This window comes from Mycteria americana, chromosome 13, assembly GCF_035582795.1.
Source record: "Mycteria americana isolate JAX WOST 10 ecotype Jacksonville Zoo and Gardens chromosome 13, USCA_MyAme_1.0, whole genome shotgun sequence".
Classification (NCBI taxonomy): Eukaryota; Metazoa; Chordata; class Aves; order Ciconiiformes; family Ciconiidae; genus Mycteria; species Mycteria americana.
The window spans coordinates 6,655,011-6,678,701 of NC_134377.1; the positions used below are offsets into that span (position 1 = coordinate 6,655,011).

Sequence of the window (23,691 nt, forward strand, 5' to 3'; positions counted from 1 at the left end):
GTACTAATTATGTACAACAGTGCTGTACAGGGAATATCTAATTATGAGCTACATAAATTGTAAATCTAAAATGGTAAAAAAAACCTTCAAGATGGAAAAAAAAATATTTTCTTGTTGGCATTAAAATTAAGTTGATATTTTTACTGGAATTAAAATAACTTAAAAATGAGTCTCAGAGATTTTGCTGGTGTTCCCTGCATACAGCAGCTCAGCTCAGTTAACTAAAACCCTCTACTTACGTATCCTGCAGCTTAACATCCTCATGGGCTAATTACCTTTTCCTCTGGAGAAGAGGCTGGCATCAGCCAAGTAGTTAAAAACCTCTACTATTTGGGAAAAATTAGTACTGGGCACAATTTTTTCTTAAAATATAACCTGTTTTTGAGCTCAATCATGTTAAAAGGTGTCCTCATGCAGCAAATACAGAAACATATACAAAGTGCAAGTTATTTAAAGTCTAGTTATGGGGGGCTTCTGCTGCCTGAAGCCAGGAAGGGCACAGAAACTCAGAAGGAACCTTCTAATTAAACAGAAGGGAGAAACAATTGAAAGCAAACCCAGACAGCTACTTTTAATAATTAAAAAGTTAGTGGTATATCAAGAATGTGTTTGCTAGAATTCATCTTTATCAAACACCATATCTCTTCTGTCAGGTTGTTCAAAATAGCCATTACAGTAACCACAGCAGACTCAAATGTGCAAATGATCTGGAGTACAGAGTTCTAGCATCACTGAAGGTACACTACTTGCTCCTTTACACTCCTACTCTACCCCCAAAAGGGTGTTTAAACATAATTAAACATTAGCAGTAATTTCCAGAGGTTGGGGAAGGAATGGTAAATTGTATGTGGCTGTGTTACACTCAAACAGGGACCTGAAAAAAATCCCTCCAACAGCATTTTAAAATAAAATAAAATAGCACCTTAAAGAGGGCCACAGCCAAAAACTGATCATCAGATATTAGAACAGAGTGGTAGAGTAATGTATGAAGAAATCAGTAGATTTCTCCCAACGGGACTAAAATACTAAAGGAGCTGATTCGACCATTTTCAGCTAAATGGCTCCCTCAGATGCTAGAGGCCTGCTCCTGCTCAGCCTCCTTTGCAAAAAAGGCTTCAAGGTCCATTAGCTTCTGACTCAGAAGAGCATCTAACTCTGCACTCTGTAGTGCAGCTTTTTTTGCTCGGGTGAAACTACCCACTGCTTTGATTTTCCCTCGTGTCTTCCTTTTCCGGGGAAGAGTAAAGTCCTGAAACTCTAGAATCCGCTTTCTCTTCTGCTGGCTGACAGAGATCAAGTGTCCATTTTTCTCCTTGGGCTCTTCAAAGATTGTTTCCAAGCTCCTGGTAAAAGCAGAGGATAGAACTCATGAACACTCAAGAAGCAGTTAAGGACAGGGGTTATGAAATCCACCAGTCTCCAAGTAAACACACTTCTAACTTCCACATTTTTAGAGTCCCTCCACACCTCTTGTAATGTATCTACAGCTTACACCTCTACAACTGCACATTACTGCTAGCTAAGTAATTTGTTATTGGTGCATAGACATTTGGGTTGAATCTCTTTCTATCCATATTTCAGTTCAAAAGCACAATTATAGAATCTTGATTTTATGGAATAAATAGATTTGAAAATTAAAAATGTAGCAGTCTTGATAATCATGCTATACTTGATGACAGACAGTTATTCTTAGTATTTTAAAGAATATTTAGTTGCCTTTGAATTTTGAAAAAGTAAGTACTGTACTTGGATGGAGGCTTGAATGAATAAGCAGATGAAAAAATATACAAATCCATACTTAAACAGCTGCAAACTCTTAGTTCATATTCTATTTCACTGCTTTTCATCCAAATAGTAAAAGATACTGTTTCTGAATTAACTTTCTCTACCATGTTATACTAGAGCAATTTTAAAAATTTATCTCCCTCTTAGCTTTCAGACACCTTTAATCTTCTCTCTCTCTCTGCCTAAGTAATTTACATTTATCTTGGTTTTCTCATTAGGAAGCAGAACCAACCTGGCTGGAGGAGGGGATTTATAGTTCTTGTTTGTGTAAATTTCTTCTAAACTAAATTCTTTCTTCTTAAGCCTGAAAAAGTAATGAACAAATCAATCAAGAAAGAAGAATTTCGAAACTACCTCTCTTCACAACAAGCGGATTTGCTAGAAACAAGTATGGTTTGCGTTCTATGCTTAAACGCTAACTAATTATGCTTTAACTTAAAACATAGATTTAGATTCTAATTGGAAATATGAAAAATGAGGTCGTTAAGTACCTAATTTCATACAGTGGTTTTATAAGGTCCGGGTCAAGACTTGCCATTTCTGCAGAGATCAATGTTCCTTCTAGCATTCTATGATGTTTTGAAATAATGCTCAAAAGAAGAAAGGGAAATGCCTTCACAGGTCACTTTTTTGTGGAAGCTAAGAAAAGACTTACCATTTAGCAGATTAACATTTCATCTCTTGAGACTGATTTTAAAAGTTAGTCATTGACAATTAGCAAGCTGATCTCTGAAGAAATGCATTCCTTTGTCAAAGCTAGCACTTCTGTTTAGACAGAAGTGAACAAAATACTAGATGACTGATTGGAAAAGCTTTATCAATATCTGGCACTGTGATTACCCACATTTACACTGAACTAATGTTTCCCTAAGATCATATACCACAAACAAAGAAGGGACTGTGAAGAACTCCATCATAATTTGCATCAACAGAACCTCCTAATGGATCACTTCATCTCACTGTGCATTGTAGAATGACTTATTGTCAATGTACGTTTATCAATATGAATTTCTTTCTTTAGAAAATAATTCCATTGCAGCTTAGTTTTTCATGTTTTGCCTAAAACCCAGTCAGTAGTTCATATCCAATAGTCCTTTATTTATCCTTTCTCACTTGAAAAAAGTTATGTTCAAAGACCAATTTCTTTCTTCAGTCTTTTATACAGTTGATACAGCTGTGTCAATCTTTTCTTATGAAGAAAGCAAACATCAGACATCACTCAACTGGGAGTGTACAAAATAGTGGTGGTAAGAGAAGCATTTATTGAAATGATTACATTATTATGCAGGAAATGTACGCAACAGAAGCTAGCATGAGTCCATTTAAAAGATACCGCTCACCTTTTTGGTTTGGGTAGTCCCATTGGAGTAAGGTTAGGGTCTGGCTTAGGAACAGTTTTCCTGATTCGGATCTGTGAGACTTTCTTTGGCCTCTTTTCTGGCTCAGTCTTAAGAAAGAAAAAAAGAAAAAGAAAAAAAAGAAGTTAAAATGAAGGAAATAATGACCACGCTAGTCAACAGAATTCCCTTTTATGTTGAGTATACATTATCTATAGAATAAAAATTTGTCTTTGTTTTGCCACCTTCTTTCTGCTTGAACAAAAGAAAGCAGCAGCACAGGCTAGGACTAACAGCCTGTTTTCTGTCCTCGTCTTTAACAGTTACTAGATAATATTCAGCAGCAGTAGCTTCAAGTTCTGGGGAACCAAGAGTCTGAGATATCTAAAATGAACTCACTTTTTTCAGTTCTGTGTCACCTTGGGATCTAAGACAGGCTGGAACAGAAGCATCAGCTTCACCAAGGGCATGGACCTGGAGCTCTGATGCTGAAAGCCTGGGAGGAGACGGCAATGATTCTGGAAGTGAGCAAGACTTTGGTAATGGAAGAGGGAATGAAGTTTCCAGACTGTAACAGAGGAAGAAGGGAACATATGTAGATTAATACCCAAGTTATGCTGCAACAGCATTCCATGCTCTCAGGTGATGTTCCTAAATTGCAATATGGGCACAAAAAGCAATACAGTTCACAGAAATTGCCCAAGTAAGTGAACCCTTTCTCCAGTACGTACATACAGCCAAAAACTGCTGCAGCCTGCACTGATACTGAAACAAACTAAACTGCCAGTGTATTTGAACATGTAATTTTAAACCCACTCTTTTCCTTTTTGTATAAACAGGTTACAGCTCTATTTAGTAACTACTGATAGAAAGTGATTAATCCTCCTTTTCTGCCAGCAAATTTCTTTGACACAACTATTAATTTATTACTTTTTGTTTATAGATAAATTTAAAAAGATAGCTTTTATATCTGCCATCCCAATGCTGAAAAAAGAATAGAAGGAAGTTTCAGCACCTAACATCCAGTTGCTCAGACAGAAAGAACATATATCCAAGTAAGGAAACAAACTTCTATAGTTTCACATATTCATTTCATAGTAAGTGGCGCAACATGGTTGAAAGTAACAGAATTGTTCTGTGCAGTGATCTACATGGTATTTGCATTAATGCCCCTCGAGAGTTCTCCATTACATGATCCAGTCAGTTTACTTCACTAATATTTTAATCAGAAAGCTATTCTTGAAGTGAACTGCTGAAAGCTAAAAGTCAAAATGACATAAACAATGTATTTCTGAGAAAGCTTATGATCCCACTACTCAGAATAAATATCAAAGTTCAAGAGACTCACTGTATCTCATGACCTGCAGTCTGTAGTGCTTCCATACTCTGTACAGGTAAGTGCGGTAATATGGCATAGCTGGTTCAAAAGAAGAATGAAAAAAAAACCAAAAAAAGACAGACAAGTTAGGTCTACACTATAAAAAAGATGAGCAAAAAATTATTAGTATAAACTGGACCGTAAGACAAAAATGCTAATATCAGTAATGAGAATGAAAGACTAAAATGATACAAGAGCAAGCCACATCTGCCATTTAGTCCACTAAATTTCACTGACAGCTTGTTAGAGAAATAGTCCTATTTTCACTTAAAAATGGTAGTGATGAGAAAAGGAAATAAAAGTACAGAAAGAGAGGGAGACAGTATTAGTCTGCAAGTTATAATTATTTCTATGAAAGTCTATATTCCTCATTCAAAAACCCCAGCTTTTAAAATTAAAGTACCCAAAAACCTTGAAGGATTTGGCTACTACATAAAAAACTGCATAGTGGCAACAGTAACAAGTGAAAGGAAGGATCTGCATAAGATTAACTCCCTGTTGTCTCTAACTCCCACAATCTTACTTGAATATTCTTAATCGATTGGAATAACCAAAGGCCTTTCCATAAGGGTTGGTAATTACCATAATTCTATGGCATAAAAGTCAGCACAGCAGCTCTAAGTCCTTTAATATTAAGCTTTATTTTTGTGCCCACACTATTAATAGCAGGAAAAAAAAATCAGCTGGGACAGCTTTTATTACATTAAACAGCGAATCTTGTACTTGCTGTACTCCCAAACTAACAGCTAAATGTACTTCACTGTTCTAAAGCAAAGAAGTTACAGCCAGACTGGAATGCTACAAAATAAATGAAAAACAACCATGCTGGCAGCACAGATAAGTCCAAATATAAGGAGGTCAGAAAGACCCATTTCTTCTGTTTGTCATTTAATATCAGAACGATAGTATTTTGCTTCTCTCAATGTTCCACTCACTATTCCAACACTACTGGAACCTGCAGTAATAGTGCATCAGAGTCCTCCGTGCTAGAGGCAGACCTTGCTGTTTTATGCAATAATAATAATAAAAAAAATTACAGGGACAGAAAAAAACCACTTCAGAAGTTTTGAATCCAATTAAGCCTTAATTAGAATAAAGATTTCACTTAAAGAATGCTTTATTACTGGCAGTGGAAGTGACAGAAGAAGATTTTTAGACAGGAGGACTACTCTAGTTCCTTGTTTTCTTGGTTATTAAAAACACTAACAATGAATGAAATAATTTAAAGAGGACAGATCTCTTCCAGAAGAAAATGGCCTTCAGAGAACTTGCAGCCACTTTTTAATTTTTCTGTTTTTTAACCATCTTAATGAAAACAGGCAAAGATTTTTGTCATACTGGGAGCTGAAAATGCTTTTATACTGCACCAAACCTACTTCTTGTATTCTTGTATTTAGGTACCAAACATTTATTTCCTAGATTTTTTTTTTGAGTATGCACAAATTTAAGGGAGATTTACTGAATTATCCTTTTGTCACTGTTCCTGTTAATCACTTTAAAAAAAGAATTATTAGTTGATGAGAACAGGCTATCAATCTTCAGCAAAATGGAATCTAAAATGGTGTTAAATATTTAAAATATTAGGCTTTGTTCTTTATGTTGTTTTATACCAAACCTTTAATATTAATTTTTGCTTAACTGTTTTAGGAATAGAATTTAGTTGCTACGCTTCTTTAAACGTCTGCAAACATTCTTTTCAACTCACTGCATGCTACAATAACTCCACGTTAAAGAAAATCTGAGTGGGGCAGAAGAATTAAGGCTACCTCATACACATATTTATAAGATATTTTATAAAAAAAACTAACTGAGTTTTAGACTATTTTAACTTTGGGTTATTTTTCACTTGAAGTGATAAGGTTGGATTTGGCTTCTCTCCCTTTGGGATAAAGATAATTCATAGCAAAACATTTGGTTTTCAAATTACCCTTTACGTCAAGGAATTAAATCCTCTTATACTTTAGCTAACTGGATATGCTGTAACAAGCTGCCTCGGAGTCTGTAGACTTAAGTATGGGAGAAAACATGAGAGCATAAGTCAGCTCTGATCTCCCAGTCCAAGGATAACATGCCGCAAGAATACAAAATAATAAATTCACCTTAGCACAGAGCTAAGTTTTAAAAAGGTATTTGTTTTGTTTTTAAGGAATGGCAACAATGTCTTAAAATTAAGTTTAGTGCTCAAACTGTAGTTTACTGGTATGATGACTTCCAGAGTACTAATTTGTACACTAGGAAATTCAGCCTGATATATTGACTCATATGGAATGAAAAAGAATGCGGGTCCAATAGAACGTGCTGCGAAGTTGTCTCTATGCCATTATTCAACTTCATTCTTTTAGTGCAGATGACTCCCAGAATGGAGTAGTACTTTCATAAGCTCACTCCCACCTTTGGTAGACATTAGAATTTATACTAACAAGTGATAAACTTTTAGATATATTATCCATTTATACAAAGTAAAATGCAGGATTAGTTATCTGGCAAGATTTTTGGTTATACATATGCTATGACATAAGATAAGCCAAATTCAACAGTTCTCTAGAGATTGCCATATTAAACAAAAGAATTAATCAAATCGACTTTTCTACAGTGCTCATCAGCCTATACTCTGTCCAGGAATCTCAAGATTATAAAATCAGGGACTGAACTCCCCCGTGTCACTGAAGCATAAAGGGAAAAATCTTTGCTCAAGAGCATGCAAAAATCCTGTAACAGAGCTAGGAACCTCTTCTCTCATTCTGTTTCTTAGTAAAAAGATCTCAAATGCCAATAGCAAAGTTAAATTAAATATGCAGAGTATTTCAGTCCTCTTCCCACTCATAACGAGAATGACACACACACAAAAATTCATTACCAACCTGAACTGGAGCTACACTTGCTTGTGCCAACAATACATTGGGCACATACTATCAAAAGGCATAGCACACACAAAGAAGTTTTGATTAGCATAGAACAGTCATGGAATACAATTAAAAAATTAAGTGAATGCCACCTCCCGCCCCTTAGGATTCTTCCTAATCTGATATTGAGCATTTTACAGTGGTTCCAAGTGGCACTTGTGGCTCAGACCTCTGAAAAAGACTTTCCTACCTCAGAAATCCAGTTGTTCTGCAGTCACTCTGAATAGACCTAACGAAGTAGCTCACCTTTCTGCATTATATATTCTGATGCATGGTGTGTATATTTTGCAAGGGAGAAGAAAATAGAGTTAGCCATTCTGCCAAAACAGGATAGTATTAAAGAAGTGAAGGCAAATATATTTAAATTCACCTAACAGACTGTTCTGTAGGGAAGAATCTTCCATGTTGAGCCATTTTTGGAGCAGAATGTGTAGATTTGGAACAGGGGAAACTGACCTTCCAATGCAAGCTGCAATTACCCTCTCCCTCCCAAAAAGGAGCAAGTACATAGCCTATACATATTTAATCTCAGAAATAAGTTGATGGGTTTTACCTGTTCTCGATGCCCACACTTGGCTGCCACTTGCAGTGACTGGAATGGAGAGGAGTGATTTCGGAGGGACGGGCAGAAGGACCGTGCTGACTCCATATGGATAGTACCCTGCCCAATGAGTATGGCAATGAAGAGACGAGGTCATCTGATACAGAAGTTGGGTACCTTGCCCCTTTCAAACCCTGTGCGAATTGTGATATAAATAGTCTCTGGATGGTAGGAATATGACTGGTTAAGTTTCTTCTTCTTGTCCAAATCCTGTAACATCCAGGGGAAGAAAGTGCTAACACTGTGTGAAGGCCAAGCATGGAGCAACCTCGTCTTCTTTCGGCTATGGCATTTCTTCCATGGTCAGGATGAAGGGCAACAGCCCTTGGGGTTGTTGCACAGAGAGAGGAATGCAGCTCATTATCTAGACTGGAATTTTCCTTGAAAGCTGTTGTATCTGAACAGCTCTGAGACAGGAGAAAAGAGAAAGTCCACTTTGAAGGCGGTGCTGGCATTTCTCCCAAAACTGGTCTGTGATGTACAGAGTGCTGGGATGTAATCCCTGTGAGGTCTGTCACAGGACTGGAGTCCAATTTTATGTGAAAAGAAATTGGGAAAACTGGGGTATCCAAGAAAGAGGTTGGAGGCTTGTGGCTCAAGTCTGAAAAAAGTATTTTGGTAGATTCTACAGGATAAAGTGCCAAAGGCTGAAAGCTGAACATCTTGGTGCACCAACTGTCAGCCCAGCGTGAGTGTAAGTTCCTGTTAATGCAAGAAAAGGCTTCCAATAGATTTTTAGATCTACGTTGGCTGTACCTCTCAGCCACTGGAAGAATTTCAGAAGAATATGGCAGAGGTTCTAAGTTACGGATGCTTTTGGCAGGTGCCAGGAGTTTGCTAGCCATTGCAGACAGCTTGCTCAACAATGCTGGTTCTTTGGTATGTTTTCTAAATTTCAAGCTGTTCAACAAACTGTACCTCTTGGCCCTCCGCCTTGGCATATGCATGAATCTCATGGCTGTTTCCATTTCCATTGTTGGTGGTTTACATGGAAAGTACAAAGATTTGGAAAGTGTGTTTTCCTGCTTCGGGAATATTTCTGGGGGAATCTCAAAAAAAGGTGAACTTTTAACTTTTTTGCTTTTTCTTAGAGTTTTTTGCTGATACGATGTGGGAACTTTTTTGCATGTCCTTCCAGGCTGTCTTTTTAATGGAAGAGGTCCTTTTAGTTTATTTGTAGTTCCAAAGGCACCAGGGATTCCATCATACCCTAAATTAAGGTTCAGGTTTTCCATTTCTGAATCCTGAGTCTTCAAAAACTGTGAACTAATAATATCTGTGGTAATCTTTGGCCTTTTGACTTCTTGTAAAGTGCTACGTAGTTTATTTTCACTGCTTCTGACAGCAAAAATTTCCTCTGAAGGACCTTCAAACTTCATATTTCTTGATGTCACCAACTCATTTGAAGAGCTGCGTAAGAGTTCAGAACCGTGCAACATACTTGGTTGCAGCGTGATTTTTGCTTTCTCTTGATATTCTGACTTCTGTTCTTGTGCCTTGTCTGACAGATGTAATTCCATCTTCTCATACTTCTTCTTTCGTTTAAGTACCTGACATTTCTCTATTTGATCAAGTCTCTCTGAACCTAAAGCCTCATTCTCCTTGCAAACTGAATGAGTTGGTATAGTGTCCCAGCCTTCTGTAATCTCTTTTACATTATCTTTGCTCTGTGCATTTAATTTGTAAGGCACACATACTTCACTGCAAACCACACAGTTTGGGGATGATTCTTTGCCACTGCTTGATTGTATACTCATACATGGATAAAACGTGGGTCTTGTATTATACTGCAATTCTAGTGAAGTTTCTGCGTCAGACTCATCTTCAGCTTGACGATCATGCACAGTTTCTGAAAGTAGACTGGTACCTGCTAAGTTTGTGAGCTTTGTAGCATTTTTTCTTTCTTTTGAAAGATTATTTGGGTTAGATCTTGGGATTTCTTCCACAACCTTTCCATAATTCTCAGTACTGAGAGGGACTCTTTTGCTACCAGACTCTCTTGAATCTTCTAACAAGGCCCACAGACAATCTCCTCCATCAAGAAAAGAATCTATGGGCAACTTTTTTCTAGGGGCTACTTCTCTTCCCATCTTCTCTTCTACACATTTATTCTTAAACTTCTCTCCACAGTGAGTACTTTTTGGCAAGGTCACATCCATGTCTTTTACAGTTAGCATGCTATGCCCCTCATCTCTCAGACTTTCTTCGCTGTGTGCACAAACTCTTGCGCTTTTTGCACCGTTCAGAAAGCTAGTTGCCATTTCATTATCTGAAGATGGAATCTCCGTATTGCTGGCTTTTCTGTTAACAGACATTGTTAGAGAAAGAGGTTTTGTCACTGAAGAATCTTTGCTAAAAACTTCGGCTGAAGACGAATCACGATTATCTATTTGTATATTCTCAGACGACACACACAGATTTTCTTTCTCAGGCAGGGAGATTCCCAAGTTCAGAGCTGATGGTGTTTCTGAATCCGCCTGAGTCTCATTAAAAGATTCTTGGATGTCAAACTTTCCAAAATGGGACAGACCCATACCCTTTTGAGCATCAGTTTCTTTACCAGGCTCAAATGTTAACTGTGGGCAAGAGTTTTTCAAGACAGATTTTATTCTCAGACTTCTTTTGTTTTCTGTCTCTGAAAGCACATTCATATTTTCTGGCTTGTATGACAGACTCCCATGAATTGATGAGAAGGGCAAGAATTGGGCACTAACTGTATTTTCCTGGTCTTCCACCAACCACTTCATCTTTGGCAAAGATTGCTGCATTTTTTTTCCTGCATACACTAGCTCTGCTTTCTCTTTTGCACATTTGTTAAAGCAAGCATGCCGTGAGCAATGTGATTTGCTATCAGAAAAGTTTTCTTCAAGAGTGCCTTTATCTTCTCTTTCACATCCATTCTCATGTTCTTTTAGTTCGATTGTCTTCTCCTCGATTAGATCGCTGATGAAACCCACGTATCCTGAACAGTCTTCATTTCTCACACCATTTAAAGAGTCCAAATCCACTACATTCTCTTTTAGAGTTCCTTGAAAACTGTCTTCTCTTGCATACTTATGACCTAACAGAGGCAGGTCATCGCCTGTTTTTAACAGCATCTCTTCACTTTGACTAGAGCCAATTGATATTTTGGTTTCTTGCACAGAAGTAGCCATAGTTTGTAAGCCAGTGTTTGGTTGGTTGTTTAGACATTTTAAATGTTGCTTGCTGCCTGGAACTGGGCCATCAAACTCACTCTGACATGCAAGAGACTGATTTTCCATTGGATGAAGGGTCTTTTCCGTTTGGCTAGCATGTCGTGTTTGAATATTCATGTTGTTGAGTAACGGACATGTATCACAGATTGAAGCACTATACTCAGAGGGATTAGCTGTGAGTGATGCAACTTCTTTCTTCTCACCTGTGCCTAGTTCTCTCTTCTTTGGGCCTAATGGAAAGTTGCAAAATCCAAAATTATGAACACAGTCTTTTTTGTTCAGGTATCTGACTAATAGCTGTCCACTAGTCTTATTTCTCCGATCGCATTCAGGAGCCTTCGGAGAACCCACAGTTCTTGTTTTATCAAATTCATCTGTCTGGAGAGCACACATGCCGATTTGTTCTTTTGCCTCATCTCTGTCACAAACAATTTCACTGCCATCTGTTACTTCACAAAGATCAAATTGTTTCACAACCTCCATATTCTTATTTGAAATCTCATCTCCTACCAAGGTAGCAATAGACTTCTCTGCAGCATAAGCTGAGCAAAACATGTTTTTTGCTGTGGAAATGTCATTTATCCCATGCAGATCTACACCTCTGTTGCCCCAGTCATCTTCACAAGGAAGAGATCCACATGCCAAAGGGAAGTGTGCTTCTGGAAAGATGGTTGCCTTTTTACTATTATATCCAGCTGAAGCTTCTCCTTCCAAATTATAATTTTCTTCAATTTTCTTATCAACCTCAACATTAAAAGAATGACTGTTCGGGAGAACATCATCTACACGTGTACTCCCTGATAAAACACAAGAAGTACTGGCAGCTGTACACTGGTCTTTTATACTCTGATTATTACAATTCCATGTGTCACCATGTTCATTTTCTAAACCAGTGACCACACTCTCTATATTTCCCACTGAAGACTTCATGTTCTTTTGGGAAATTTTGCTTGTCGTATTAGGGTTATCAAAAGTCCTGGAACTTACTGAAGGCTTGAATTTGTCTTTATGAAGCACAATGTCAGCAACTTGTTCCCCTGTTGTTCCAGAAGCACTAATTGATTCTTCTCCAGATAGATTATCCTGAGCCTTGTCCCTGCTTGAAAATTCATTAGCAGTACAAGGAGGACACTCATTACGATGAGGTTCTCTTGATTTTTGTGCAACAGGAGGTAGAGGTACATTTAGTGTATAAATCAAATTAGTTTCTTTGCCAGTGGACAAACTGTCATTACTATTAGCTTCTGTAGATTCAACTAAACTGCCAGCCAACTCTTCTGATGTTGTATTACACTCAGATTCCTTTTCAAGTGGTTGTGCCTCAGGTGAATCTTTTTCTAGCTTGGTACTAAGATCCAGACAGCTGTGGCTACTGGGAGGAGAAATTTTACTGGAGGTATTATAAAAGCATATGTCTGTCTGTCCAATTTCATGGGAAGCAATGTTGCTCGTTTCCATCAATAGACTATTTTCTTTTATATCATCCTTGCATAGATCACTGACAGAGAATTCCCACTGCTCCTTTTTCAGCTTATCACCTTCTGATGGGACCATTTTAAATTTTCCTTTTGAGAACTCCTCAGGAGATGAAGCAACAGAACTAAAAACTGAAGAATGACAATGCTCAGAATTAGCACCCTCTTGAGCTTCAGGCCAGCTACCAACTTCAACGTTATCTCCCACAGCAATTTTTCTCCGGACTTCAGCAGCCTCTTCAAATTCAGAGCTGTATGATTTACCTATACTAGCACTTACTTCCCTATGATCAATTTTAGCACTAGATAATCCTTCTCTCCTGACCACTGAGACCTGCTCTACTGGTACAGATGTGGAGGTTCGATTTTCTACAAACCCCGTTCCATGATCATAATGAGTCTGACTTCTGATGGTTTTGGGAAGATACTTTTTGGGGGTTTCATTGATAATTCCATGGACTGCAGTACTATTGTTTTCTAGTGGCATATTTCTAAAGTCCAGATAACAGATGCTTTTCAGAACCGAACATAAAACTTCAGAACTTTTTGTGGAGAGTGTTCTACAACTTTCTACTGATGACAACCTATGAGGTTCATTATGTTTAGGTACAGGACCAGTAAAGAAGTCACGAGCATCGTTTTCTTCATCCTGCTGATAAGTCTGGCAATTAGCAAGTGATGTACTGAATTCACTAACAGGATTTCGTTTGGGTAACTTTTCTTCTCTTGTCTCCAAAACAGAGACAACATTACCCCCTGTTCTCAATGGCATGGCAGTACGGGCTTTCACCCCATTATATTCACTTGTTTCTTGTGGATGCTCTGTGGCTGATTCAATGTCTGTGACTTTTAAAGGCTCTAAAAAATCTAACATGCTGGTTTCTGAAAACCCAGCTCTGGCCATGACTGTGTCTATGTCTGGGCATTCATTGCTCTCAGGTGGAAGACCTTTACTCACTCTGTCATTCCTGTATCCTGCTTTACTAAATATCCTAGTCCCATCAACAACCTTCATACCTTGTACTTCTTCAGTGAGCTTTGGCAGAGTTTCAGCTGTCACCTGAACATTTGCTTGGTTTTCTTCTGCGTAAGAAAAAATAAAGCAAATCAGAACCATATACTAAATTTAGAAGGCATCGAGCTTCCAAAGTTCCTTTTAGTATTGTACACAATATTGTGTACAGTGTCAGTTACCAAAATATTTTTAAAAGTGAGAACTGATGCTAGCAATTCTACTACAAGCCTTTAGAAGAAAAAAAACTACCCTGCCACAAACCTAATGTAACAAATGCAATCCCTTTCAATACAGACATTCCCCATGAGCAGCAGGCATCCAAAGACCTATATTTTTCAGATTTCTCTAATACCAAGCTAGGTGCAACGCAAGTCCTACAACTCAATACATACGAAGTCATAGCCAACATCATAATGCTTATTTGTAACATCAAAGCTCAACATAGCTGGGTACTTTATCTGTTCTGTCCTAGAAATATGGCTGTGCATTGAGCAGCCACTTCCATTTCTTCTTCCTTTTTATCAGTAAGTCATCCATAGGAAGACAATGTATATCTCATTCTGTCCAAGCAATTATGATTACTAATAAACTTTTTTGTAAGGTCGTGAAGAAGCTGCTAATTCAAAAAATTACAGTTACTGTAGAATATCTTCATATTCAGAACTTTACAGGGAACATATTCGCCCAGACTTCTGTAGATCTTTTTTGTATTTTGTACTAAGAACCAAGACTACAAGGCATTCTTCAACTAAGTACAAGTTTTGGTTGTGAGAGCATGGAGAGAGAAAGAAAATAATTACTAGATGCAGACAAAGTGACCGAAGTATTTGGAGCTAGAAGATTACAGATCATAATGAAATTAAGAATTAGTTTTGTTGTCCTCTTCCTTTGGATTCTGCGCTTCTTATTTTTTAAAACATTAGAAAATGAATGAGTCGTACTTTTTCACATCTTTGCTATTACTGCGCTCTCATAATCCAGCTTTGAAACATAAGGAAATGCAAAACATCTGCTATTAACACCACCTTCTGCTTTGGGGTAAAAAAGTATTCGAATTAAATAACTAAAACACATCTTGTACATAAAAGGTCTTCAGGAAAGTACACGTGCTGTCAGGAAAAAGCAGATTAAGTTTTCATATTGTTCTAGCTATGCAGGGTAATAGTTTCTATAGTAAAGCAAAATAAATGAGCTATCCTACAATCACTCAGCAATTTAAATCAACAAAAAGTAACGTGGGAGAGAATCGGGGGTAGATAGGGATGTACAACTAAAATATGCACCTGTGTTCTTCGGAGATCCCGCTATTTCAGTGCAACAAGTTCTTGAAGACTTCACCTTATGCTGGTTTAAGTGAGGCTCCTCCTGAAACAAGACAGAAATATCAGTGGCGATTGATCAATTTTCTGAAACGTTTAGCATGTTTCAGGGACTGTACCTGCTCAGCTAGGTTAGTTCTGAATAAGAAAACCACCAAGAAACCTCAGAACATATTAGCCCTTGCACAGAGGCAGCCTTGCATTGCAAGTGGTTCACACAAGCACCTGTAATTTCTTTCTGATCCTATCAATCCCTATCATCTCACCATTAAACAACAATGCATCCAGAAAAGATTTGTATTTAGCAGCAATGAAGTCTTGCCATGCAAGCAGCTAAAATGTAAGTGGCTTAAAATGCAAATTGTTGCAAGTTTGAATTAGAAGAGTAATCCACTCTCCTGAGTCTATCTCACGTCCCCAAACTACTACTATATACCTCTGGTAAGATGCATGCTTTTTCTGATCTTTATTAGAACCTGCCTTCCACCACTCCTTCCCTTGGCTCAAACACACAAACCCAGACCTAGGTCTACTTGCAAAAAAACCCCAAGCCAAACCAAACTAAAACCCCACAACCAAACTACCTGCATTTTGAAATGTGTGAAAATTCATCTTGGATAACTGAATGACTATGGAAAATTTAATGAATTATATTTTCACAAACTTTCAAATAAATCAAACAGATATCAAAATCCAGAGGTAAAACTACAAAGTATTTTAGTATTATGCAACATGCACTTTATCCAGATATTTCCTAGCTGGTATGTGTTCAGTCACAATACTGTTTTTCTCCCCTATGTTCTTTTGGTGCGTGTGAAAACGATTTACAAACTAAAGAAAACTGATCAAGAAAGTCACTAAAAATCTCAATTTTTAAATAGAGAGTTTTGTGACTCTTCAGTTTTTAACAGAGTATTCTTTGGCACATTTTTCAGCAAGCCTTTGCCTAGAAATAACATTTTTATTATCAGTGTTTGCTAGATGGGAGGGGAAAAAAAAAAGCCATGACCGTGCAAGTCTCTTGTTTTGAAAGAGGAAACTAACAGTGATTTCCTCTCTAATTAGAAACAATAATGATAAAAATGAAGAATAATCTTTATTTTTAGATTAAAAACTGACATACTAAACTGGAGCCCCCTGTAGCATTATAATACTATTACCAGACTGAAATAACTATTATTTAGTGGTTAGTACCTTGACTGGGGATGACGGTACCAGTAGAATATGCTGTACCCACAAAACAAGTTTTTTTTTAAGTTGTTTCTCTCCTCCTTTTTAGTCACCCATCAGTGGTGTTCTTCATCCTGTTACATACCTGCCTCACACCATTCCAACAGTATTTAAGAAAGCGAAAAGCTTGATATTTTAAAATACTGTTGGTCTACTGAAGTATAGTCTTACTTGTCACTGGATTATTTGTCACAGAATCCAAATAATGACATGCATGCCAGGAGACACAAATAAGAAACAGGAGACCACACGGACAAAGTCCGCTTGCCTAGTCGCTCTAACTCTAAATTCAAAATATCACACGGGGATGAATTTTTGCATTTGCTTACTTGTTTTGACCAACTTTCCGCAGGAGTTAAAGCACAGCATTCAGCACGATACTCCTCAGCATCTTGCGCCTCTTCGCCTTCTTTCTGGTATCCACCACTAGAACAGTCTCGTTTCCTAAAGTTTCTTTTTTTATTTTTTTCATCCTCTTCAAGGTCTCCAGCCTTTAGTAATTCTTCAGTAAGGGATTCTGCTGGCCTGTGAGAAATCACCTTGAGCACATCACCCAAATCCTCTGTCTCCTGGCAAAAGTTTTCTACTCCAGAAGTCCTATGATGCTCAGCTGACAGACTGTCACTGTGTGCTAGCACAGGCGTTGATACATCAGATTTTGCATCTAATCCGACATTAGGCTCTGATACAGCCATAAGTTCAGCGGAGATGCTCTCTGGCAGTCCAGTGTACAATTCCTCTATTACAGCAGACACAGAAGAATCAAGGAGAGAGTCCACCCCAGATGATAGCATCAGGGCAGTTGAAGATTGGTTGTCCTGAGCTTTTCACAGTTTACCCTAAAAATAAAAGCAATGTTAAATCAACGTACATAGAGGTAATCTCTAGATTAAAAGGAAAAGCTTAATTCTTCAAGATTCAAGCATATACATTTAAGAAAGATACTTCCAAATAACTTTTTAAGAAAGAAGCTGAGAAATATTGATTTTCTAAGCAAATGCTTCATTAACAAAAGAAGAGACTATGGACAAACAGATATTCCCATGCCTCATTTTCACATTCAAACGTCTCCCTGCAGATATACCCTCATCTTCTAGAAAACCTGAAAAGAGACTATAAAGCAAATCGCTAGGGCTTCTATTGGACATTCTACACCTTAGCTAAAACTGAAGCATCATTTGTTGTCCTGTGATTTTCTTAAGTTTCTAATCTTTGGGAAAAAACCCCAACTTTTCTTCATATGTTTTCTGCCTCAAAGGAACACTTTCTAAGACAGCAACCATCATACACTGTGCCTTGTAGCTTCTCTCATATAAGCACCTGACACACTGTAGGTAGGATGCATCGTGCCAGCACTGCTTTTCCACACACCCTGGTGCCACTGTTGGGATCCTCTTCAGCCCAGAATTAAACGCCCTGGTCCCTGGCAGCCTGCTTTCTCAGCAAGAACACACAGCAGCGCGCGCATCACAGCGAGAGGGGTTCCGACTGACCTCACACAAGCGCTGTCGGCGTTAACGAAAACCCTGACGTGAAGACGCCACAACCTAATCGCTCCTGAAGACATATGGATAACAGGAATGGGCTACGCCAGGTTTTTGCAGAAGCATCAGTTACTCGGGTTACAAAAACACGAGCTTATTTTGAGCGATGATCTCCCGGCTCCTTAAGCAAAACCAGCCTATAAGGAAATACGCTTCAACCTGCGCCAGCCCTACGGGAACACACGAGGACAAGGGTCTTTAGGAAACGATCCCCCTTCTAGCGATACTACGGAGCGGGCCGCCCCGCGCTGCGGGAGCGCTCCTTTGTTCGCAGCGCCGCAGCAGCGCGGCCAGACTCACCCGAGCCCTTCTCCGTCTTTCGAGGCAGAAGCCCCCGCTTCGACACCAGGCAGCGGCGGCCCGACGGTAGGCCAGATCCGCTGCGCCCGGTCCCGGTGGTCTGCACCCGCCCCGAGGCAGCGCACCGGAGGAGGCCGCCGCTCTCGGTAATTATGCAACCGCCGGTGCCCGGCGGCCCCGCCGGTGCCTCCCCCGGTGTCGGCAGGGAGCGGGCTCGGCCCCGCAGAGCCCCCGCCGCGTCGCCCCCGGGCAGGGCAGGGCAGGGCAGGGCCGGGCAGGGCCCCTCGGCAGCGACTCGCCCCCCGCCCCGCCTCGCCCGGGGGCGCCGCTGCCCACTCCCAGCCGGCGGCGGAAGAGGCGGGCCCGCGCCGGAGACCCCCCGCCTCCGCAGCGCGACGGCGGCAGCGGCCCGCGCCCCCGCAGAGCCCCGCGCTCCGCTCCCGTTACCTCAGCGGCAGCGGCCGCCGGCCCCGCTCCTGCACGCACCGCCGTGCCGCGCCGCCCGCCCCCTCCCCGCTCACATCACTTCCTCATCCGGGCCCGCTCGCTGGGCTGCGCGCCTGGCCCAGGCGGCCGTTGCTGTGGCCCCGCCCACGGCCGCTCCGCCCCGCCTCCGGTGCCCGCGCCAGGCCCGTCCCGTGCCTCAGCAGGGGCCCCGCCCGCCGCGCCGCGAGGGCCCGGCCCGGCCCGCTCCTTCCCACCCGCCTCGGAGGTGGGCGTCACATGACGCGCACGTGCTGGCCCAGCGGCCCCGGATGCGGAAGTGGCGGGCGCTGCCCGAGGGGCCTCGTCGGGACGGTGCCGCTGCGGCTGGCCGCCGGCGGGGGACACGGGACCGGGAGGTCAGGGCCCCGCGCTCGTCCCGCGCCCCGCTCCGCGGCCGCTGGAAGGGGTGGGGCTGCGCTCAGGCCTGCCGCTGGAAGGCTGGCCCTGGCGGCACTGCCATGGGGCTGGTTCGTCCCGCGGCGGCCGGTGAGGGGCCCGGAGCGTTGGGGCGGCCGGGCTCCCTCCGCGCCCGGGGCTGCGCGGTGCCGCCCGCTCCCGTTCCCCTGGGGCTGGCGGGGCTCTGGCGCGAGCCGCCGCGCTGCTCGCTCTGCGCTACCGCCCGCCTTGAGGGTAGCGGCCCCCGCCGGGCCCCGCTGCTGCCGGACCGCCCCTGGCAGCGGCTCCGGGGAAGAAACTCGGGCGTCTGGCTTTACTCCCCGACTCAGTTTTATAAACCCGCAGCGGACGTTTCCGCAGCTGGGTGAATGACCGTAAGCACGAGGGCTGGCTGTAAAGGCTTCGGGTTTATTCGCTCTCCGTTTCCCCCGTGCCCGGCAGTACGCTGCGGGCCCTGCCTGCCTGCCGTGCCCTCGGTGCGAGTCCTGCCGTCGCAGGCTGCAGCCGGGTGTCTGTTTCTTCCAGACCCACATCAATTCCAAGTTTGAAGGTTTTATAGAGGTTATTTTAACAAACTCGGGATGTACGTTTTTTTCCCCCCATGTCTTTGCAGCTTGGTAATTGAATCGACTTTCTGAAAAGCGCGTCTGCAAGCTCAATGCTTTAGTCTGTTTGGAAGGCATGCTTTTCAGTTCCTCTGCGTTTTGATTTGGTGTAAGAGTACAGTTGTAACTAGAAGAGCTTGTATTTTAATAATGTGGCTATAGTTTTATGAAGAAAACCTTATTCCTCCTGATAGTTGCCAGTTTAGATGCACTTCTAAAAAGAGTAAATTGTAAAAATAAACGTCCTCCTTGAAATATGCTTTATTTTAAATTAAAGTGGGCAGGATGCGGTGGTTGATGCAGTTAAAGTAATGCAAACCAGTGCCTCAAACACAAATGTTTGCCTGGCCCTGTACATCTGTAGTGCTGCCCTCCGCTGGGTTCAGCTCTGCTGCTTGCTGTGAGAGCACCTAGCTGTGGATTCCAGCATCTTTGAAAGACATGGGGAAGAGGTGGAATGACAAAACCAGAAGATATAATTGTCAGTGGGCATAAGTCTGGGTATGCATTTTAATGCGTTTAACACAAGGTTCAGAATTTATCCTTGAAGTAGAAAAGATAAGATTTTAGAGAGCAGTACTAGCTCTCTGACGGGGCGTGCTGGTAGAAGAGGTAATTACTAAACTTTTAGTCTGATTTTATTAAACTTGGTAATGTGCCTGCCTTTCAGGTGTGGCATGCTTGGCTATGTGGTGGTACAACAGGCTTTGTTCACACAGAGTATAAAGAATGGTTTGTAATGACAAGAGATCTGTGTTTGCTTTCGTTTCTATATTAGATATGCAAGATGTCTTCAACTGTTTTTACTCAAAGCAGCTGAGAAGAACTGGAATTCAAGATGAGAACCAACAAGGTGTACAAGCTCGTCATACATAAGAAGGGTTTTGGAGGCAGTGGTCAGTATCTCCTGGTTCATAACAGTGAGACCAGCACTCACTTAATTGAAAGCAATTAACTGATTTATTGATCTTTTTAACAAAACAGTGAACATGGAACTTTGATGTGACAAGCAGTATTACCAGCCAGAGTTTGGAGAGCTCTTTTTTAATAGCAAGATACAGCAGAATAAAATTGCATTTGTCAGAACAGAATGAGATTGCACCTCTAAAATAAAACGGCTTCATTCTACTTCTTCCCCTTTTTTGTGTCGCTTTTGTTTTAACTTTGTCTTTCAGTCACTCTTAATAAGTGACGGACAAGTCAGTGACTTGTGACTGTGTGTAGATGTGTTTCTGTGTACTAAGAAAAATGTCATTTATTTGATTGTTCCCCACTTTTAGATTTAAAATCATAGCATGTTAACAAAGCTTGTTAATAATTCTATAGCTATCTGCTTTCCTGCTGGTGCTTGTTATATGAAAAATACAAAAGAAGATTCTGCTTGCCTAATTAAGGCACACTCTTTTGCTGAACAAATCTTTTGTGAAAGTTCTGTGGTTTGAAAGAAAAGGTTTTGCCCACAAGAGTGGCCAGACTGCAGGGGCTGGATAGGAGCACTGTCATGTAGTGAATGTAATGCATTGCTGACATGTTAATCCAGGGCTGGTGTATTAACGTAGAGTAAGCTATTGCGTACAAACATGCAAGTGTCTGTGTTTGGTATATATCTGTTCATTGCGGTTTTCCTCATTCGTTTATGTCTTGTAGATGATGAACTGGTGGTGAATCCTAAAGTATTTCTTCAGATCAAGCTGGGAGATGTTGTGGAAATTGCACATCCCAATGATGAATACAGGTGAATTCTCTTTTTGCTGATATAAGTCAGGCGTGGTTAGAGCACTGAAAGGGCATGTTCGTGTGCAGTGGCTTCTAGAGTGAGAGGCTCTTAGAGCTGATATAAGGATGCTGCCATTCAGGATGCTGCCATGTTTTTTTTCTGCCTGAAGAAAAGTAAAGGGGATGGCTGTAGCAGGTGTTCTTCCTTTAATTTTGTGGAATTCTTTGTGTTTGGTGTTAGTTTGCTGACCTTTCATAGGGCAAGTAGCACCTAAATATAGAGTCTACAATGTCTTTATCCTCTTCATAGAGCTGCTGTTACCTAATGATTATTCTTCCATCCTATAGTATATCCTAGGCAAAATTAAAACTTCCTGGTCAGCTATAAAGACATAAACCTTCTTATATGAAGCTGTTCATCCTGCAGCCCGTATCTAAAAAGTAGGAGTATACTTGTATGAGTTTCTGAGGAGTTCCTCTGTGACTTTCCCATTTAGAGTATCACCTTTACCTAAAGAGTACTTTACAATTATAATAGGTATAATTGTGTAATAGGTATAATAGTAGGACCTGGACAGGCTGGATCGATGGGCTGGGGCCAACTGTATGAGGTTTAACAAGGCCAAGTGCAAGGTCCTGCATTTGGGCCACAGCAACCCCATGCAACACTACAGGCTTGGGGGAAGAGTGGCTGGAAAGCTGCCTGGCAGAGAAGGACCTGGGGGTGTTGGTTGACAGCCGGCTGAACATGAGCCAGCAGTGTGCCCAGGTGGCCAAGAAAGCTAACAGCATCCTGGCTTGTATCAAAAATAGCGTGGCCAGCAGGACTAGGGAAGTGATCATCCCCCTGTACTCGGCACTGGTGAGGCCGCACCTCAAATACTGTGTTCAGTTTTGCGCCCCTCACTACAAGAGAGACATTGAGGGGCTGGAGCGTGTACAGAGAAGGGCAACGAAGCTGGGGAAGGGTCTGGAGCAGAAGTCTGATGGGGAGCAGCTGAGGGACCTGAGGTTGTTTAGCCTGGAGAAAAGGAGGCTGAGGGGAGACCTTGTCGCGCTCTACAACTACCTCAAAGGAGGTTGTAGAGAGGTGGGGGTCGGTCTCTTCTCCCAGGTAACAAGTGATAGGACAAGAGGAAATGGCCTCAAGTTGCGCCAGGGGAGGTTTAGACTGGATATTAGGAAATTTTACTTCACCGAAAGGGTTGCTAAGCATTGGAACAGGCTGCCCAGGGAAGTGGTTGAGTCACCATCTCTGGAAGTATTTAAAAGATGTTTGGATGAGGTGCTTAGGGACATGGTGTAGTGGTGGTCTTGGTAGTGTTAGGTCTACGGTTGGACTCGATGATCTTAAAGGTCTTTTCCAACTTGTACGATTCTGTGATTCTGTGATAAAGAACAAGACAGGGTGACAGGCAGAGAGGATGATATATGAAGCTTTCTAGAAAATATTAATGCTTCTCTTTAGCTTATCCCATGCTCCGTGCTACTAAATAGTTTTGAGAGAGTGACTTACCAGAGTAGGCTGTTGGTATCTCAACTTGTCTACCTTTTTTCTTTTTTGTGTGCTAGTCCCCTGCTTCTACAGGTGAAGTCACTTAAGGAAGATTTGCAGAAAGGTAAAACTCTAGACTCATAGCATGCATAGTAAAATCGTAGACAAAGATTATGTGATTGGGCTGTACCTATGACTGAATAATGCATAGAGTTTAACTTTGTAAGAAAACCAATGCTTTGTCTATTTCGGAATGGAATGATTATAACTTTATCAGAAAATGAATGGCTAATTTTGAATCTGCTTTTGGTTGAGTAATGTGGGGTATGGTTTAAAGAAAATAGGCTTTTTAGCCTTAAATTTTTGTTTCTGCATTCTGACTGGCTGTATGTATTTTCTTTTTGCAGGAAGTATTTCAGCCTAAACTTTGAGTTTCTCTCGCCTACTTTGATTTTAATGACTCTTAAATTGGGCAACAGCTGAAAGAAGCTGTTGTCCTTTGCTGAGGCCCGAAGTGTTTCATGACAATCTGACTGTATTGCTTTTGTACTTGTAAACCACTTGAAACCTTTTGGGGATCTTCACTTCTCTGTTGTACTTTCTCATTTTTGTGGCAGAAACTATAAGTGTGGATCAGACAGTTGCACAAGTGTTCCGACTGCGGCCGTACCAGGATGTCCATGTGAATGTTGTTGACCCAAAGGTATGTGACTTTGCAACTTTTTTCCATCTGTCCCTTCACTTAGCTCAAATCAGAGCCCTGTGAATTTCCATCTACAGTAGTATTGGAAAAAAAGGCATTTTTTTATTGAAAGGTATTTAGCCTTGTTCCTAAAAAATGAGGCTTGGTCAATTGAACTGTTTGTTTGTTTGTTATGTGTCTCTTTCTTCTCTCCCTACCATCCATGC

General features: G+C 41.1%; 2 protein-coding genes across 14 annotated transcripts in view; one reads left to right on the forward strand and one right to left on the reverse strand.

Moving 5' to 3' along the window:
- Positions 1-552: 552 nt before the first annotated feature.
- PRR14L (proline rich 14 like) lies at positions 553-18,684 on the reverse strand. 4 transcript variants are annotated; one of them, XM_075516189.1, is made up of 10 exons: positions 18,532-18,684; positions 16,570-17,079; positions 14,975-15,056; positions 13,694-13,759; positions 7,957-12,808; positions 4,471-4,539; positions 3,522-3,690; positions 3,126-3,232; positions 2,018-2,089; positions 553-1,343 (listed from the first exon to the last, which is right to left on the reverse strand). In XM_075516189.1, the coding sequence occupies exons 2-10, from the start codon at positions 17,032-17,034 to the stop codon at positions 1,067-1,069; spliced, it is 6,159 nt and encodes a 2,052-aa protein (XP_075372304.1). In that variant the 5' UTR covers positions 17,035-17,079; positions 18,532-18,684; the 3' UTR covers positions 553-1,066. The 4 variants fall into 4 exon arrangements, with proteins under 4 accessions (XP_075372304.1, XP_075372307.1, XP_075372305.1 ...); XM_075516192.1 differs by having other exon boundaries at positions 7,957-11,431; positions 18,532-18,675; XM_075516190.1 differs by lacking the exon at positions 18,532-18,684 and adding an exon at positions 18,085-18,416.
- The window catches only part of DEPDC5 (DEP domain containing 5, GATOR1 subcomplex subunit), a 50,054-nt gene continuing 44,297 nt past the window's right edge, over positions 17,935-23,691 (forward strand). For 2 of the 10 annotated variants that reach the window (XM_075516198.1, XM_075516197.1), the window contains exons 1-5: positions 18,685-18,926; positions 20,350-20,467; positions 21,219-21,306; positions 22,860-22,906; positions 23,400-23,485. In XM_075516198.1, the coding sequence (XP_075372313.1) occupies positions 20,410-20,467; positions 21,219-21,306; positions 22,860-22,906; positions 23,400-23,485 (279 nt within the window). In that variant the 5' untranslated portion in view covers positions 18,685-18,926; positions 20,350-20,409. Of the gene's footprint in view, positions 18,231-18,669; positions 18,927-19,579; positions 19,681-20,349; positions 20,468-21,218; positions 21,307-22,859; positions 22,907-23,399; positions 23,486-23,691 lie in introns of those variants that run through there. The other 8 variants (XM_075516200.1, XM_075516201.1, XM_075516194.1 and 5 more) reach the window with 7 other exon arrangements.